This window comes from Mixophyes fleayi, chromosome 3, assembly GCF_038048845.1.
Source record: "Mixophyes fleayi isolate aMixFle1 chromosome 3, aMixFle1.hap1, whole genome shotgun sequence".
NCBI classification, from domain to species: Eukaryota; Metazoa; Chordata; class Amphibia; order Anura; family Limnodynastidae; genus Mixophyes; species Mixophyes fleayi.
The window spans coordinates 266,135,118-266,152,525 of NC_134404.1; the positions used below are offsets into that span (position 1 = coordinate 266,135,118).

At 41.3% G+C, this 17,408-nt stretch overlaps 1 protein-coding gene across 1 annotated transcript in view; it reads left to right on the plus strand.

Annotated features, from left to right (window-relative positions):
- Nucleotides 1-7,986, plus strand: part of LOC142142957 (solute carrier family 22 member 2-like) — an 85,104-nt gene extending 77,118 nt beyond the window's left edge. Inside the window, exons 9-11 of the mRNA XM_075200707.1 lie at nt 925-1,037; nt 1,760-1,859; nt 7,890-7,986. Coding sequence (XP_075056808.1) covers nt 925-1,037; nt 1,760-1,859; nt 7,890-7,947 — 271 coding nt within the window. The 3' untranslated portion in view covers nt 7,948-7,986. The remainder of the gene's footprint in view (nt 1-924; nt 1,038-1,759; nt 1,860-7,889) is intronic.
- Nucleotides 7,987-17,408: the final 9,422 nt, after the last annotated feature.

The following is a 17,408-nucleotide window of genomic DNA, read 5'->3' on the forward strand; positions in this document are numbered from 1 at the left end:
TTCAGAGCTAGGCTCTGATTGGTCACATTTAGTATTTAATGCAGGGAGTGCTTAGCCTCCCTTCCGGTTATAGCTTCCAGTTTTCTGCCTGCTACCTGCTGCTGTGCTGTTGGTGTAAACCCTTTTGGATTATCTTTGCCGTGTATGACCCCTGCCTGTACCTTGGATTTGCCTCTTTGCCTGTGACCCTGACTCATCTTGCCTGTGCCTTGGACCCCCCTATATTGCTCGTGACCCTGAGATTTGGTGTGTTTCCCGACTATTCCTGCTTTCAAGTGACCCCTGACCTTGGATTTTGTTTGACCATCCGCTGCCATCTACGCTGCCTCCTGTCCTGCCGCTACGATTTAGTATCACAAACTCACACTACATCTAGAGATAAGTCCTGGGGGCATCTGAGTACCGGTGAGCGTATAAAGTTCTATGGGAAAGGCGGCTGCTAAAGGTGAAGACCACCGCCAACTAGTTCTGTGAGTTTGTGTACTGACTGTCAGCGTAACAGAGAGTGATAGCTTTAGCAACATTTCCGTTTCTCAATTCTCACCGTCCCCCACCCCCCATTCTGTTTCTTTCACAGCTCGCAAAAAGAGATAAAAAAATACAGGGAGGCAAGGATGGAGAGCAAGGGTCTAAATGTATGGATTTGTTGGTCAAGCAAACCCACAAGACTATAACATTATTGTTGCTGAGCATTAGCGTTAGGAGAGTGGAGCTATAAGTTCATTAGACTCTCAAGTCTCTGGTGGTAGCCCTGACAGAATATATAATATGTGCATACACAGTATCCCCATGATTTCCTTCTAACATTAAGGGTGGCGATGGGGGGACAAGTAAGAAAATTAGCCACTGAATCTACAATTGTATTTGCTAGTGGGTATTATTCAAACTATTTTCCTACCTTATCTATGCTTATGCCTTTTCCAGGAACCTCGGCATAATGGTCTGCTCATCAATGTGTGATATTGGTGGAACCATAACGCCATTCATTGTTTACCGATTGGCAAATGTCTGGAAAGAGCTTCCACTTATAGTATTTGGTAAGAGAGACATAAAATAACATTAGATATATGCAAATAATTATATTATCTTTAAACTTACAAATAAGCTATATGTAAAAAGGTAGCACAAAAATAGAAAAATGTATTTGTTAATTCATATTTTATTGTAATGAGCAGTGGTATATTAAGATGATCTGGGCCCTGTGCTCTATATGTGCTATAGGCCCCCACTACTACATATAGAACAACATTGTACGGCTACCACACATGGCTCAGGGGTCTCCGTGCAGGAATTGCAAGTCCTTACAAGGATTTGGGTCACAATGGGCAGCTCCACCTATGAGACTTTGGCAATGTCCAGCACCTGTGACACTCTCCTACATATCACATAGGTGTTTCAGACTAGCTCACATCACCATCAGGCCTCACAATACTCACTCTGGAGGGGGACATTGCACATAGAGTGAAGTAGTATAAGCACTAGATTGAATGAAACATATCATGTCTATTGTGTACAGCCAGGGCATCTTTGGCACAAATGGAGAGCTTCAACTGAAATTCTGCTTCTGGTATTAGGGTTCTTATGTCACAGTGCATTTTTAGAAGTTTCTTCCATTATTCATTTTAGTGCTTTAAAGTTATAAAATATTTGAGCTAATTAACATTGTACAGTATGTTTCAGGATACAGTAAATACTTATGTGATCCACATAGTGCAATGTTGATTTCATCCTTTTTTTTTGGTCTATTTTATGTACATAGCTGTGATTGGAATACTCTCTGGGGTACTTGTGCTGTTTCTACCTGAAACCAAAGGAAGGGCTCTTCCAGAAACCATTGAAGAAGCAGAGAGTTTGCATAAGTAAGTTAGACACAGTACTTTCCCTTGCATTCACATTCTGCATCCCGTACACATGAAGCATTATTAAATGTCTTCGGCAATGTAGGATCTAATTTCATAATGAGGTTTATCATAAATATGGAGGTCATGATTACGAAGTTATGCACTTGTTCTTAGTATTTTCTAAATGAAAAGATCACAGCTCTAATGACTTTTGCCATTAAGATTATACAATTCAAAAGAGATACAAATATATCTATGAACCCTATCTATGAATGTCTGTATAAATGGCGAGTTCTGATGTCACTGCTTATAATTCTTATGTCCCGATGTCATCACTTTTTTTTTTATTAAGAAAACATGTGTATTATAATGAAAAAAACACACCCCTACCATAAAATATTACCGATATTAGAAGTCAGCACAGATTCTGTTACTTCTATAAAAGCACTTGGCTTTCAGTCCTGTGAATTTGTATAATCACAAAAATCAATTTGTGTCTCTTTATGACCTAACAATTTACAGGAGGGGGGTCAGCGTATCTCATATAGAATAGTGGGCCTGATTCATTAAGGAAAGTTAAGCAAAAAGTAAGCAAGTAAGGCAAAATCATGTTGCATTGGAGGGGGAGGTAAATTTAAAATGTGATGGCAGATTTATATTTGGGGTAGGGCATGTACTAGATCAACTTTAAATTTCAGGGTACAAATAAGCTATCAAGAATGTGTGTGCGCTACAAGAAAAAACTGCAAGTAATTTCCTTATGGGCAAAATAATAAACTCTGTTGCACCCCTTGCATTGTAATGTTTTTTTCCAGAAAACTTACTCAGTTTTTTGCTTAACTGTCCTTAATGAATCAGGCCCAGTGTTTCAAAACAGTAAGAAAGTGTGTGTGTGTGTGTGTGTGTGTGTGTGTGTGTGAGTGTCACTGTGTGTGTTTCAGCTAGATAAATCACACAAATCCAGTGTTTTAGGTTCAATAGCCTCAGCTAGTTTTATTCACCAGCTTGCAAACAGGACAAAATACAAACAAAATCCTAACCGTTTGGCTACTAAATAATACAGAGGAATTCCCTCTCTAGAGTGAAAGGCCTAGTGTCCCTCACTTAAACCAACCAGCAGAACTCACAGGTCAAAGTTGCAGTTTCTCTTAGGGGCCATCTGAGAGAATGTTCAAAGCTGTAGCCTTTTACAGGCAGCACACAGGTGCAACTCCTAATTAGTGTGCTGTGAAACCTGCACTGGGAAGCTTTTCCCACACATCTAAACAAACTCGCTGGTGGTTTAAAAAAAACAACAAGTGATAGGAATCTAGGACTTACATACCTGTCATTCACTTCTTCCCCAGTTTTTTTGTTTCAATATAGACATAGATATATATATATATATATATATATATATATATATATATATATATATATAAAAATATACGCACAACAAATACCAAAGAATGGGGCGCTCAACCCACTTCTGTGTACAATAAACAAATTATACATTTTTTCTAGTATACACAAAAAGTCCAATTTGCAGACGGCAGCCAATCCTAAGAAACAGAGGGTGAGTCCGGAATATCTATAGGGTAAAAAAAGGACAAAGGCGCCACATAGTGTATTACCACAATACAATATTATACAGAAAGTATGAACAGTGTGATGAAGTGAGGTCACACTGAGAACACAGTGTATTGTGAACAAAGATAAAGAGCATAACCAGTGTAATGTTTGGAATAGACACTCATGTGCAACACTGCCTATGATCCCAGATGTAAACACCACTGAGAGTGATAATTCTGCGTACCAGATATAATATCAAGGAATATATATTCACGCAGATGATGGTATCTTCAACAATGAAATCTTCAATCAAAAGTACTCTTCATAGATAGGGGATCCATAATAGACAGCCGGAACCTCAGATCCACATACAAATAAAGATGGTGATAGTGTAATACTGTATATCACAGATTTATTAATAAAACGGTAAGTATCAAATGTCACGACTTGCACTCTACAGCTGCTGTCTGCAGTGACTCTATTGGATTTGTTATGCTTTCCACTTGTAGTACTACTGCCCACCAAAGGGGCCACTGTGCTACTTGATTATTCTCCTTAATCACTGGGAGTGGTTTCAGCTGCATGAGGCCTATTTATACCTGCCTGCTTCAAACAGTCTTGGCCAAATCATCAGGTCACTCCTGTGAGCATTTCCATGTGCTTTGTTCCAGTCTGCATTATCAAGTTGTTTGTTCCAGTCTGCACTTCCATGTGCTTTGTTCCAGTCTGCATTATCAAGTTGTTTGTTCCAGTCTGTATTTCCATGTGCTTTGTTCCAGTCTGCATTACCAAGTTGTCAGTTCCAGTCTGCATTACCAAGTTGTCCTCTCCAGTCTGCATTACCAAGTTGTCCTCTCCAGTCTGCATTACCAAGTTGTCCTCTCCTGTCTGCATTACCAAGTTGTCCTCTCCTGTCTGCATTACCAAGTTGTCCTCTCCAGTCTGCATTACCAAGTTGTCCTCTCCAGTCTGCATTACCAAGTTGTCCTCTCCAGTCTGCATTACCAAGTTGTCCTCTCCAGTCTGCAATACCAAGTTCTGTTAAATTGTTGATCCCATTGAACTGTTGCTCTGTCTTCCCATTTCAGTATATCTGTGCCACAATCCGTGGTGGTTTGTTATGTGTTCCTAATAAAGCCACTTTAACCACTTACGCTCTCTCCGTGGTCATACCTGGGAAATCCTGACAGTATGATCTGGCCTTAAAACCAAGCCTGCTGCTGCATGGCTTTCATCTCTTTTGGAAAGGATTTCCAGGGAAGTGACCTACTCCGTTTTCAACATTAAGACCATGGCTGCTATTTCCTCCAAAAATTCCCTGTTCCAGTTGCTCCAAATGGACATTCTTCAACTTCGCACTCAAATAGCGCAAGTATCTTCCTTGCTGAACCAAGTGCTTAAGCAACTTCCAGTTTCCACCACTAATACATCCTGCTGTAAGGAGTCTAACTGTGCTGCTAACATTTCATTACCAAATTTGTCTGCCTTTGACTCTCTGCAAACAGTACCTCCCAATATTACTGTAACAAATTCCAGGTTTTCAGGTGCTCCACGCCCTCACCTGACCGAAGAGGAGTTGCCACTCTATGCGGTTCAGCCCGAGTTGCCACTCTATGCGGTTCAGCCCGAGTTGCCACTCTATGCGGTTCAGCCCGAGTTGCCTGTCCATGCGGTTCAGCCCGAGTTGCCTGTCCATGCGGTTCAGCCCGAGTTGCCTGTCCATGCGGTTCAGCCCGAGTTGCCACTCTATGCGGTTCAGCCCGAGTTGCCACTCTATGCGGTTCAGCCCGAGTTGCCTGTCCATGCGGTTCAGCCCGAGTTGCCTGTCCATGCGGTTCAGCCCGAGTTGCCTGTCCATGCGGTTCAGCCCGAGTTGCCTGTCCATGCGGTTCAGCCCGAGTTGCCTGTCCATGCGGTTCAGCCCGAGTTGCCTGTCCATGCGGTTCAGCCCGAGTTGCCTGTCCATGCGGTTCAGCCCGAGTTGCCTGTCCATGCGGTTCAGCCCGAGTTGCCTGTCCATGCGGTTCAGCCCGAGTTGCCTGTCCATGCGGTTCAGCCTGAGTTACCACGAGGCTTCTCACAGCGCTGTCTGCTCCGAGGCTTCTCACAGCGCTGTCTGCTCCGAGGCTTCTCACAGCGCTGTCCCCTCCGAGGCTTCTCACAGCGCTGTACCCTCCGAGGCTTCTCTCAGTGCTGTCCCTGTCAAGTCTGCCGCCCAATCCGGGCACCCTTCCAAGTGTCATCTGCCCAGTCCAGGTTGTCTTCTGCCAAAGGGGTCCTACCCGAGTCCCCAGGGATGTATGTTCAACCCGAGCTAGCCAAGTCTCATGCTAATTTGAATTCATCCTCTGTTCAAGTCTTCCAACCACCTACCTTCAATGGGGATATTCAGCAATTTCAGGCTCTTATTAAATTTTGTATGTCCTATTTTCCCTCTGTATCCAACCTCATTGATACTCAACGAAAGGCAGTGTTTTACATGTTAGCCAACTTTAGAGGGGAAGCTCTGGAATGGGCAGAGCCCTTAATTGAAACCCAAGATCCCATTCTGTCTGATTTACAGCTTTTTACTGAGGCCTTGATCAAAGAATTTACACCAGCACTTGCCAATCTCACTCCCAGTGCTTCATCTATGCCTCATGTTCTATCTCCAGCTACTCCCACTTTGAGATTATCGTTTTCTTCACTCCATTTCCAGCAACCCTCTAAAAACCATAAAAAGAGAGTGAAGAAGAGGAAGAAGAAGAGAGATTCTCCTGGATCTCAACTCCCTTGTGGCGTGGTTTCTATACCCTTTCTGTCCTTGCATGAAGACTTCTCAAATACATGCCCAATTCTGGACTATGACTCTGATTTTTCTGACCATTTCTAGTATTTGGGCGTCTGGAATCCGCCCTTTAAGGAGGGGGTACTGTCACGACTTGCACTCTACAGCTGCTGTCTGCAGTGACTCTATTGGATTTGTTATGCTTTCCACTTGTAGTACCACTGCCCACCAAAGGGGCCACTGTGCTACTTGATTATTCTCCTTGATCACTGGGAGTGGTTTCAGCTGCATGAGGCCTATTTATACCTGCCTGCTTCAAACAGTTTGGGCCAGATCATCAGGTCACTCCTGTGAGCATTTCCATGTGCTTTGTTCCAGTCTGCATTATCAAGTTGTTTGTTCCAGTCTGCATTTCCATGTGCTTTGTTCCAGTCTGCATTATCAAGGTGTTTGTTCCAGTCTGCATTACCAAGTGGTCAGTTCCAGTCTGCATTACTAAGTTGTCATCTCCAGTCTGCATTACTAAGTTGTCAGTTCCAGTCTGCATTACCAAGTTGTCAGTTCCAGTCTGCATTACCAAGTTGTCCTCTCCAGTCTGCATTACCAAGTTGTCCTCTCCAGTCTGCATTACCAAGTTGTCCTCTCCAGTCTGCATTACCAAGTTCTGTTAAATTGTTGATCCCATTGAACTGTTGCTCTGTCTTCCCATTTCAGTATATCTGTGCCACAATCCGTGGTGGTTTGTTATGTGTTCTTAATAAAGCCCCTTTAACCACTTACGCTCTCTCCGTGGTCATACCTGGGAAATCCTGACATCAAACTTACATAAAACCAATTGTAAAATGCATATAAAGGTATCTTTGGGTCTCATCTAGGAAGTGGTCAGATTTAGAGTGTATAAAATACACAGTTCTCCATGAATCTCCACACTGATCCTATTCAAGTCGTACCACGCTATCCAATAAGGAGATACAGTTCAGTCCTCAACGCGTTTCGTCCATATACAGCTGGACTTCATCAGGAGGTAGAAAATATCCATATGGATATATGAGGACTGAACTGTATCTCCTTATCGGATATCGTGGTACGACTTAAATAGGATCGGTGTGGAGATTCATGGAGAACTATTATTATATCTGGTACGCAGAATTATCACTCTCAGTGGTGTTTACATCTGGGATCATAGGCAGTGTTGCACATGAGTGTCTATTCCAATCATTACACTGGTTATGCTCTTTATCTCTGTTCACAATACACTGTGTTCTCAGTGTGACCTCACTTCATCACACTGTTCATACTTTCTGTATAATATTGTATTGCGGTAATACACTATGTGGCGCCTTTGTCCTTTTTTTACCCTATATATATATAAATATATTTAGATAGATATAGATACATATATATATATATATATATATATATACACACATTTTCTTACATCATGACATAAAAATGGATATAATCAGAATTCTTTCCCACTGAGCAACACCAAATATCACGTCAAATTTAGAGAAAAAAAAATTGTGGTCTCAATTGAAGGTGTGGTAAAGGGTCTAGTGTTTGGGGAATCACAGGAAGGATTTAGTTTGTTATAATATAATTTTTTTGTTTTTGCTTTAATACTGGGAAGTATGTTAAATTAATAGAAGCACACAAATGGTAAATTCCGAAGGAAAAAGATTGAATGATTTCAGTTTCATGTTGTACATTTTTTTCCTTTTGTTTTTCAGAAAAGACAAAACTATCAAAATGAATGTAACATATTTGGAGGTAAAAACTACAGACTAAAATATTGCTGTGCATGGACTTCTTACTCAAATATAAATCAATAAAATGAACTACAAAATTAAATCAGATTGCATGGAGTTATTATTTAAGCTTATTCTAAACAGTGATGTAAAATGGTTACTATTGTGATATATGACAAGCAGTGGCGGAACTACTGTTGGTGCGGCAGGTGCAGTGCATCGGGGCCCATGGAGATAATGGGGCCTGCTGCAGGGCCGTCTTTCCGACTGAGCACGAAAGGCAGGTGCCCTGGGGGCCCAGCAGGCAAGGGGGCCTGAGACAGGCTGAAAAAAAACCCAACAAAAAAAACAACTAATAAAACTTACCTTTTGCGGTCAGGTGGTCAGGTCAGATGGCAATCCGGCTCCCTCCCTGGTCCCTTTTTCCTTGTTGTGCTCGCAGTAGATGTCGGGCGTGATGATGTCATCACGCCCGGCATTCGCAGTGAGCACAGCACGGAGGAGCGCAGCATGGAGGAGCGCAGAACAGCGACAGCAACGAAGAAGAGAAGGGGATCAGACTCGGAGAGCAAGGCGATTGAAAGGTAAGTTAAGGGGGATTTTTTTTAAAAAAGTGATATATATATATATATATATATATATATATCATATTCTGTGCTCCTGATGAAGTCTTGGGTGTTACAAGACGAAACGCGTTGAGCTGTATCCAGCGTTATTTCCATTACCTCATGTGAGTGCTTTTATTACATTTTTTATCAATTTTTTGTACATATACCAAATCATCTTCTTTTTTCCAATCTTATGCAATTTCGCCACTTGAATGAGGCTGGGACTATGAAGTTATTGGTGTTGCATATGTTATAAGCATCTATCAGACGTGAGATACTTCATGATATCTGGTACGCATATTTTTTACACACTTTGTTGCACTCATTTGGGTGTCCTGTATATACTAATCTGAGATAACAATCTCAGACACTCCATAGGATTGTGGGATATTTGGTGAACGGCCCTTACCAACTGCATCTCAGTGTTTTACTATGTTTGATCTTTCCATATTGTTTTACTGATTGGCGGAGATTTGGAGGATTACAAGTATAGCAGAGACTACTCCACCCTCTCCCGGAGACCTATTGCTGCTTACCCTACGGTACGCATACTATTACGCATTTCCACCTTGTATATTCGATATTCCACTTAGAGGCGCCCTGCCTGTTCTTCTGTTACAGCATATATATATATATACATACATATAATCACTTTTTTTTTTACACACACACACACACACAAAATGTTGTTAAGATGGCCCTGGCCTGCTCCATGGTAGATGCAGAGGGCCAGGGACCCCGGTTCCCTCCTCACCACCTTCCTGCACCTCTGATCACAAGTGAAAGAGACTTTTAACATACCCTTCCTCCATAAATCCGTTTGGTTAAGAGCGAAATTTCATATCTCAAAATCTATTTCCAATGCTCTACTTAAAATTAGAAGACAAATAATGTAAGTGACAAACAGGAGTCCAGGAAAAGTCATGAGTCATGATATATTATTGTTTGTTTTGTATTTGACGCTGTATAAAATAACACATAGAGTATACTGAATGCACAAATTTGAATTTTGCATGAATTACGGTCCAAATAAGGCAACAAGCTATGTATTTATTTTCAGTCGCAGATCTTAAATATGGCACAGGGATTTTTACAATACTGTCTAGAAGTGGAGAGAGCTAGTTTTTCCACATATTCCTAATGCATTTGCCGTGTTCACTACATGCAGATGTGCAATAGCAGATTAAGAAATATTCAAATACGAAAATAGTCTAATCAATATTGTCTTTCACTCACAAGATGTTACATAAGTAGGCAATAATAGGCAGTGATTCTGGTTATTCTTATGTGCCTTAGAGGTGAATGCACATAAGAATGCCCAGAAATCTCTTATAATGCAGTGTGCTGATCCCTCCCCCCCAGTTTGTCCTGCTACACACTTATGCATGTATATATGTCAACAATTGCTTGCACCCCAATGTATCAGTCAGAAGTTATTAGAATTAATTCTCCATTGTAACTCCAACAATGAACCACTGAGGTCAGACTTTGTCGACATATGGAAAATCCCAGTGACATCACTGATTAGCAATGACTCAAGTTGCCAAATTTGATCAATAGTCATATTCCAGGTTCTTGTTCCTGGCTGACCTGTGCATCGGACCCTGCCTGCTTGCTTCAGTTTTTCCCTCTCACTTATCCTTTGACCTAGATTGCCAAATTTACCTCGCTTAAGCTGGGTACATTCCTTTGCAATCTTACTTAAGATGCATTTTCAGATACAAACACAAACATCCAGGAATAGGAAATAGTATCATCGCCATTCATTGCTTTGTGTATAGTTTACGTTTGGTTTACTCCTGAAGAATTGTGCACTGGGCACGTTTTATTGTTATAATGAGCCTGTCCTACAAAAGAAAATTGTGTGCTTGTCTGCTTGTCGCCATGGGGACAACACTTCAAACAATAAACAGGAGAAAAAGGAGAAGCAAAAATCGCAGTTGTTGGAGCAAGGCCTGGTTGCTGAGGAGAGAGTCCTTTTCACATATGCCACTGTGACATGAGATACGTGAGAATAATCATGATGACTTCAGTAATTTCCTGCGCATGGATGACCCTACTTTAGAGGAGCTGCTGCAACTGGTCACCCCACTCAAAAAGAGGCCACATATTTCTGGAGACCCTTATCTGCAGAACAGAGACTGGTTGGTACCCCGAGATATTTGGCTACTGGAAGAACACTGGCTGATCTCAAGTACAGTACAGCTATTTCACTACAAGCTCTGGGTCTGATTATACCTGTGAGTCCATAATACAAGTTCTCCCAGGACAATATTTGAAAGTTTGTACAACAATATACACAGATTTTTTTTTTTTAATTAACATAGAAACTGCACTTATTACCATATAAAAGAAAACAAACACCCACACACACACACACACACATATATATGTGGTACCACAAAGCCCTGTTGAACAGCACAGAGGAGTGCATAAACGCTTTTAAAATGCAGGGCTACAAGAGGTTAATTGTGCTCCTGAAAACTTGTGCCCAGGAGTGATTGACAGGAGGAGGATGAAGGCCCTGATTGGCTGGGGGAGTAACAGGAAGAGGTTGTGCAGGAAGGAGGGAAGAGTGATGAGAGAATCTATCCAAAACTGACATTGCATTCTTGTACAAGGAAGGATTGTGAGAGCTTTTCCCCCAGATCATACCCTTACACAGGCTGCAGGGAACAATTAAGACGGTCGTTTCAGCTATATCCTGTTTTTGTGCTGATATCTGGACATTATACCCTGCTGCAGAGTACATGTGCTGATAGAGATTCATTGACTGTTGAGAGAACAGCGCCATCTTGTGGCTGAAATGAGCAACAGCCCTGCTTTCTACTATAATACTTAACCCTTGATGGAAACCTCTGCAGGACATTGGAACACTACCCAAATTCCTGTGCACAGGTCAGCCCAGGACTGAGTGGAAAATATGTTAACGTTACCGGGGATAATATTGGTGCACCAAATGTTTTAGATGATGTTAATGTTATGTGATTTACCTAAGAATTGATTTATTAATATTGAAGGTGTGACATTCAGTGTTAGTGGTACCGCTGCAATTCAAGTTAACTCAGCAGTAGATGCTAAAAGTGGGGCGCCTGACCCATAGGGAATAGCACGGTACCCCAAACACCTGAATAAGAAGTAGCCTTCTAGTGGGCGCGGTAGTGACCGTAAGAGTCTTGATGGGTTATTATTGATGGTTATTGCATCATCACCAGTCAGATATTGTTAACGTGAAAGTAGTAACTGTGATTACCAGTGTGCCTTATTAGACAATGTGTATTGAAGATGTTATCGTTATTCTGCCTTATATTCACCAGGTGTATATGTTAAATGCTATTGTGCTCTATGCTGATCAGACGCATTATTTTGTCATTACTATTGAGCTGAAGGGGTCAGTGGCGCGGTGGCTTACCAAAACTATCCTTACCGCATTCTCAATAAAATCAAGTTGTTTGACCAATCTTTGTCCCTTTCATTGAAGTATTTATCTCCTGACCACCGGATATCCAAAAGAGAAAAGAACCTGACTCGTATCTGGGAGACAAGGTAAGGGAAGGATTTCCCATCAGTACCCGACCACCACATATAATTATAGGTAAATATATAATTAAACAGTACTGAAACCTTTAAAAAAATACATAAACTGCTGCTTGGTGTGTGGTGTGTAGGTCCCACAGACAGGAAGGGTCTTTCCTATAAGTCTTATGCATGGCTCGGTGGGAAATCTGTCAACCCCGTGTACTGAGTGAGTTCCCCTCTGTTAGATTTATATAGGAATTGCATAAGCAATCGTTCGGCTCTGTTTTCAGCATCCAAGCGTTTCAGTTTTTTGCTATGGTTGCATACATGACGTTACTCTCGTTGTCTTCTTTATCCATCAGCCTGTTGGCTGAGTCCAGTACCCGACGTGTCGTGACATCTGTGTTTTCCTTCTCCTGTGGCCTTTTCTTCCACTTCTGCCAGGTTGTTGACTGTGTTGCTTAGTGGCTTGCCAGGATACATTTTATAAAAGCTTTTTTTTTTGCTATTGTGTCACTGATATCCAGAGGATGTAGTCATAGCAGAACTGTAGAGTTAATTAATAAAATGATGTCTGGCTGCACTGCTAGGTACATTTTGCATATTTTAATATTTTAATTTCTGACCATAGTATGTATTTTTGTAAAATGTTTCAAAATTTCTGTGCTTAGCAGCTGGGATGCTAGATATTATTTTCCTTTAAGTGAAACTGCACTGGAGAAGTCATGCCAAAAGTCATATGACTGTAGAGACCTTTTACTGTGAGTTGGAAAAATGATCTGTATTAATTGGTGGCAGATCATTGGACTGATGACAGTTTTGTTAAACTTGCTGTATTGCCTTTAGAAGTAGTCATGGTTGTAATCCTTTTTATAATTTCACATGTTTAGAATAGTATCATTCAGTGGCTGAACTACCATTGGTGCAGCAGGTGCGGTGCACCAAGGCCCATGTCAATAATGGGGCCCGTTGCATGGGGAACTAGTGAGTTGTGGGCCCTGCTTTCCTGCAGCCGGGTCAAACTCATGACCCCAGTGTTGTGAGACAGAAGTGCTAACCACTAAGCACTGTGCTGCCACACACTTAGCAACAATCTTCTTTGTTCCTTGAGCCAATGTAATCCATAGGGGAAAAAACCCACAGAGATGAAGCGGACTGCTCCTGAGGAGCTACTGTCGCAGAATGAATTATAGTCTGGCAAACTTGACTACTAAATAGACAGGCAGCCAAACAGCAGTGTTCTGTCATCTCTCTTATTTATTATTTACACATGGAACTGTGCTCTAAACAACTTTAGGTTTGGGCTAAGTCACATGCGATTTAGGGGTTTTGAAACTGCAACACATCACCAGGCTTTGGGCTGTCAACCTCCAAACCTGTTTGACAGTAAATCTTGCGGCTTGGATGTGAAAATGCCGATGATATGCAACGATGTGTAGTGTTTTCAAAACTGCAACAAAAAAGAAACATAGTAAATATTTCCCCAGGTCATCTTATAGGACAGATTGTGTAAACTTTAATAGCTTGATATTTTAGACATACCTCTTATAAGAAGAATACTTTATGCAACATAGACATTATCTTCTTTCTCATAGATTATTCTAGTTGATTACTAGGAGAATTACGTTTCCTTTGTTTATACATTCATATGTTTCCCCACCATCTTAACCATTGCTATATATTGTATGTTTGCCTAATTTTCAATATCTGATACATATTAGGCTTACAACACAAACTTCACATGTTTAAAGTGAATTCTACAATATTATATTGTTAGCTATGTTGTTATTATTATTCATGTTAATGTTCGCTTCATTTATTAGACATTTTGCTCCTTAGAACTATGTTCCTAATTTCTAGTTTCTTTAAAGTGTGGCCTCTTTGGGTCCAGGCAGAGTGCTCCCCACTTTATGACATCGACAGTTTTGCTGTATTGCTCATATGCCTTCCCTTCAGGTCAGTTTGATCAGTGTAGGACAATAATGGCAAATTCACCTTCACATTTTTAGGGGCTAATCAGAAGGCAATTGCCTACCTAGTTCTTCTTCCTTACAACACTGCCCCTTCCCTTCTTAATTTCCCACCTTACTGTTCTTTTTTACTTTTGTCATATATCCCACTTATACTAAGTAAATGCCTATTAAAATTGTAGCTCTTAATGTAAATTAATGCCCCCAAAAACTTCCAAGCTCCATATCACTTTAAACCAACTGAAAGAATACACTGTACTCTTGCAAGAAACACATTTTTTAGCTTCTTGATACCAAAATGTTAAATCAAAATGCTTTCCCTTTTCATTCCATGTCTGTTACACCTCCATAAAAAAAGTTGTGGCTATCTTAATTGTAAGTCATCTCACTTTTGAGACAACTATGATTTTCAAAGACCCTGAAGGTAGATAACTAATACCTCATGGAGAATTAAAAACAAACTTTTACATTAGTCAACAGTATGTTATCAGACTGTCAAGTATTATGATCTTTGTATGGCAAATACTTGTCAGAGGATTTCAAAAGCAGCAATGGAAAAAAGATGTATTGTAGCATGGTGGCTAAGTGGTTAGCACTTCAGCACTGGGGTCATGAGTTCAATTCCCGACCATGGACTTATCTGTGTGGGGTTTGTATGTTTTCCCCGTGTTTGCATGGGTTTCCACCGGGTGCTCCGATTTCCTCCCACACTTCAAAAACATACTAGTAGGTTAATTGGCTGCTATCAAAAATTGACCCTCGTCTCTCCCTCTCTGTCTATCAATCTATCTGTGAGTGTGTGTGTGTGTGTGTGTGTGTGTGTGTGTGTGTGTCTATATTAGGGAATTTAGACTGTAAGCTCCAATGGGGCAGGGACTGATGTGAATGTGTTCTCTGTACAGCGCTGCGGAATTAGTGGCGCTATATAAATAAATGATGATGATGATGATGATATCTCCCTTCTATTGGTCTCTCCTCTCCCTTAACTTGAGAACTTCAGAGATGTTCAGCGGGAATGGTACTAGTACTACATTATTTTGTCCCTGAGTCACGTGAGATCACACCTTGGATGCATCTCTATTCAACTATGGCGTCACAGCAATTACAGACACAATATTCTTCAGATAATAGCCACTCACAGTGTCTCTGAGCTCCAAGGTTATCAGACCTTTTCTTTACCCTCAAATTGAATAATGTAATAGGTTGGACTGATTGTATTAATAATTTCTACTCCATCTCCACATCATCAGTATCACTACCTGAACCAGTCTCCATCACCTGATTACCACTGCGAAAATAGAATGTCCTAGAAAAAATAAGGATAAGAAAAACACTGGAAAAAGAAAAAAAATGCAGCTCCATGATGGAATAACAGTCTTTGCAAAGTCCTTGGCTTAGGTGTTATTAACTGCGATCTTAGGTCTCCCGTAATAGATTCACGAGTGTCAGCCTCTGCTATGCTATGAACCTTCTCCGGACAGTTGACTTCTCTGCAGTGGATGGAACGAATCCAAGTGTCCCTTTCTGCTACTTTTAGAGATGTGGTACTGGTCATCAACACTTGGAACGGGCCTTCTCACCTGTCTGTTAAACAACTTGAGTGTAAGAAATTACAGTTCATAACATATTCTCCCAGTCCAACACCATGACTGTTAGTGTCTAGCATAGCAGGAGACAGTATTTTGAACTTCCTTTGCTGCGTCTCAACTACCTGATTCTCTTTATAGGATTTTGAACGGTATCTACATCATTACATTTTAACTCATTTTGGGAATCTACCATTAAGTAAGGTTGCTAAGGTGACAGGTTAAGAAGTGGTTTAGAAGTGGTTCCCATGCTCGGGTGGACTAGTGGCAAAGCTTATGGCCACTCCAATCTAGTTTCAACTATCACTCCAATTAATTCGTTCTTGATAGTACATTTAATACCAGTATTGTCTTTCCGACATTTTTTCTCAATCAAGTAAGACAGGACATTGCCTTTCTACTAGCTTGAGAAGAAATGTCTGGTGCACACCAGTATGTTCTTACCAGCTTGCACATACCTTATTTACCCAGATGAGTCAGACCATGTGCTGGCTCAGCTGAGCTTGGGGGATATGCCTTAGGAGCCACAAGCCTACCTTGTCCATCTCCTCAGAGTCCAGAGGACTCCTGACCACATCACTTCACCTTCCAGACTGCTTTTTCCTGTAGGGAACATAAATCTTGCATTTCAATTAATTTTGGTGTGTTTATCGTTTCAAAAACCATCAATTTGTCAGTTGTCATAGATAAATCTGCTGCCCACTTGGCAACTCTGTCCGCTCTGCTATTACCCATTGATAATGAGTATTTTTATCCCTGTCAAAAGACATTTTGTGTGTTGTGACTGTGCTACTGATGTCCTGTAACTGTCATAAAAGTTCCTAAGTCACCATAGAACCCCAGGGTCACGCACTATCTTAAAACATAGGTAAAGTTAGTGTACATTTTAACTCACATGCATTTCTCAATCTCACAAATTTAGCTCCTTGGGTTAAGTGAGCCGACATTGAGGGTTCAGCTTCTACAGTGCTTTCGTCATTTACGAATATAACCAGTACATGTCTGTCTGTTTATGAGAAATATAAAACATAAAATACACAAAAAAAATTCACATTTTCTAAGGGGGTGTTACTTATGTCAGATCTTTCGGTAAAAAGTCTGATTTAAATATTCCATACAATCATGTGCCTCTGTATTCCTACCAAATTCACCCTCAGCTAGAGTCTCCTCTCCATTCAATCTTTGGGCATCTGGAGGCACATTTTGTACACCTTGCTTAGGAGACATATGTAATTGAGGCTGAATTTAGGAGGGCAGATACCGCATGCGATGTATACATAGTTGAATCAAGCCAGTGTCTATGTCAAGACTTTTGCTGCACAACCATCGGCTACCGTACAGTACAACTCAAAGGTTTTTCATAATCAGGCATATCCAGAGCAGGTGTTTTAGTCAGACTCTCTTTAATATTAAAGAATGCTTGCTCTGACTCTTCAGTATGTGGGACAAGCTCAGGCCTTGAGGATGAGACTAACCCCTGCCATGGTAAAGTCAGATCAGAAAAACCTGAGATCCAGGATCTACAGTACCCCCACATCCCTGAGTGTCATGTCCTATATACAGGGCCGGATTTCCCGCACCCTAGGCAACTGCCTAGGGCCCAGCGGGACCTAGAGGGCCCTGTCAGAGCCGACGGTGAGTGGGGTAGGCAAGGCAGAGGTGCGCTCCCCTCCACCTGCCATCCCCCTCTGTCCGCCGGCATAACGGCAAAAATAAAGTTTTTAAAAAAAGAAGTCAGCTGACCGGCGGGACCCGGCAGTTTCCTCTCCTCATGAAAATGACGTTGGGCGTGATGACGTCACTCCCGACGTGGTTGTC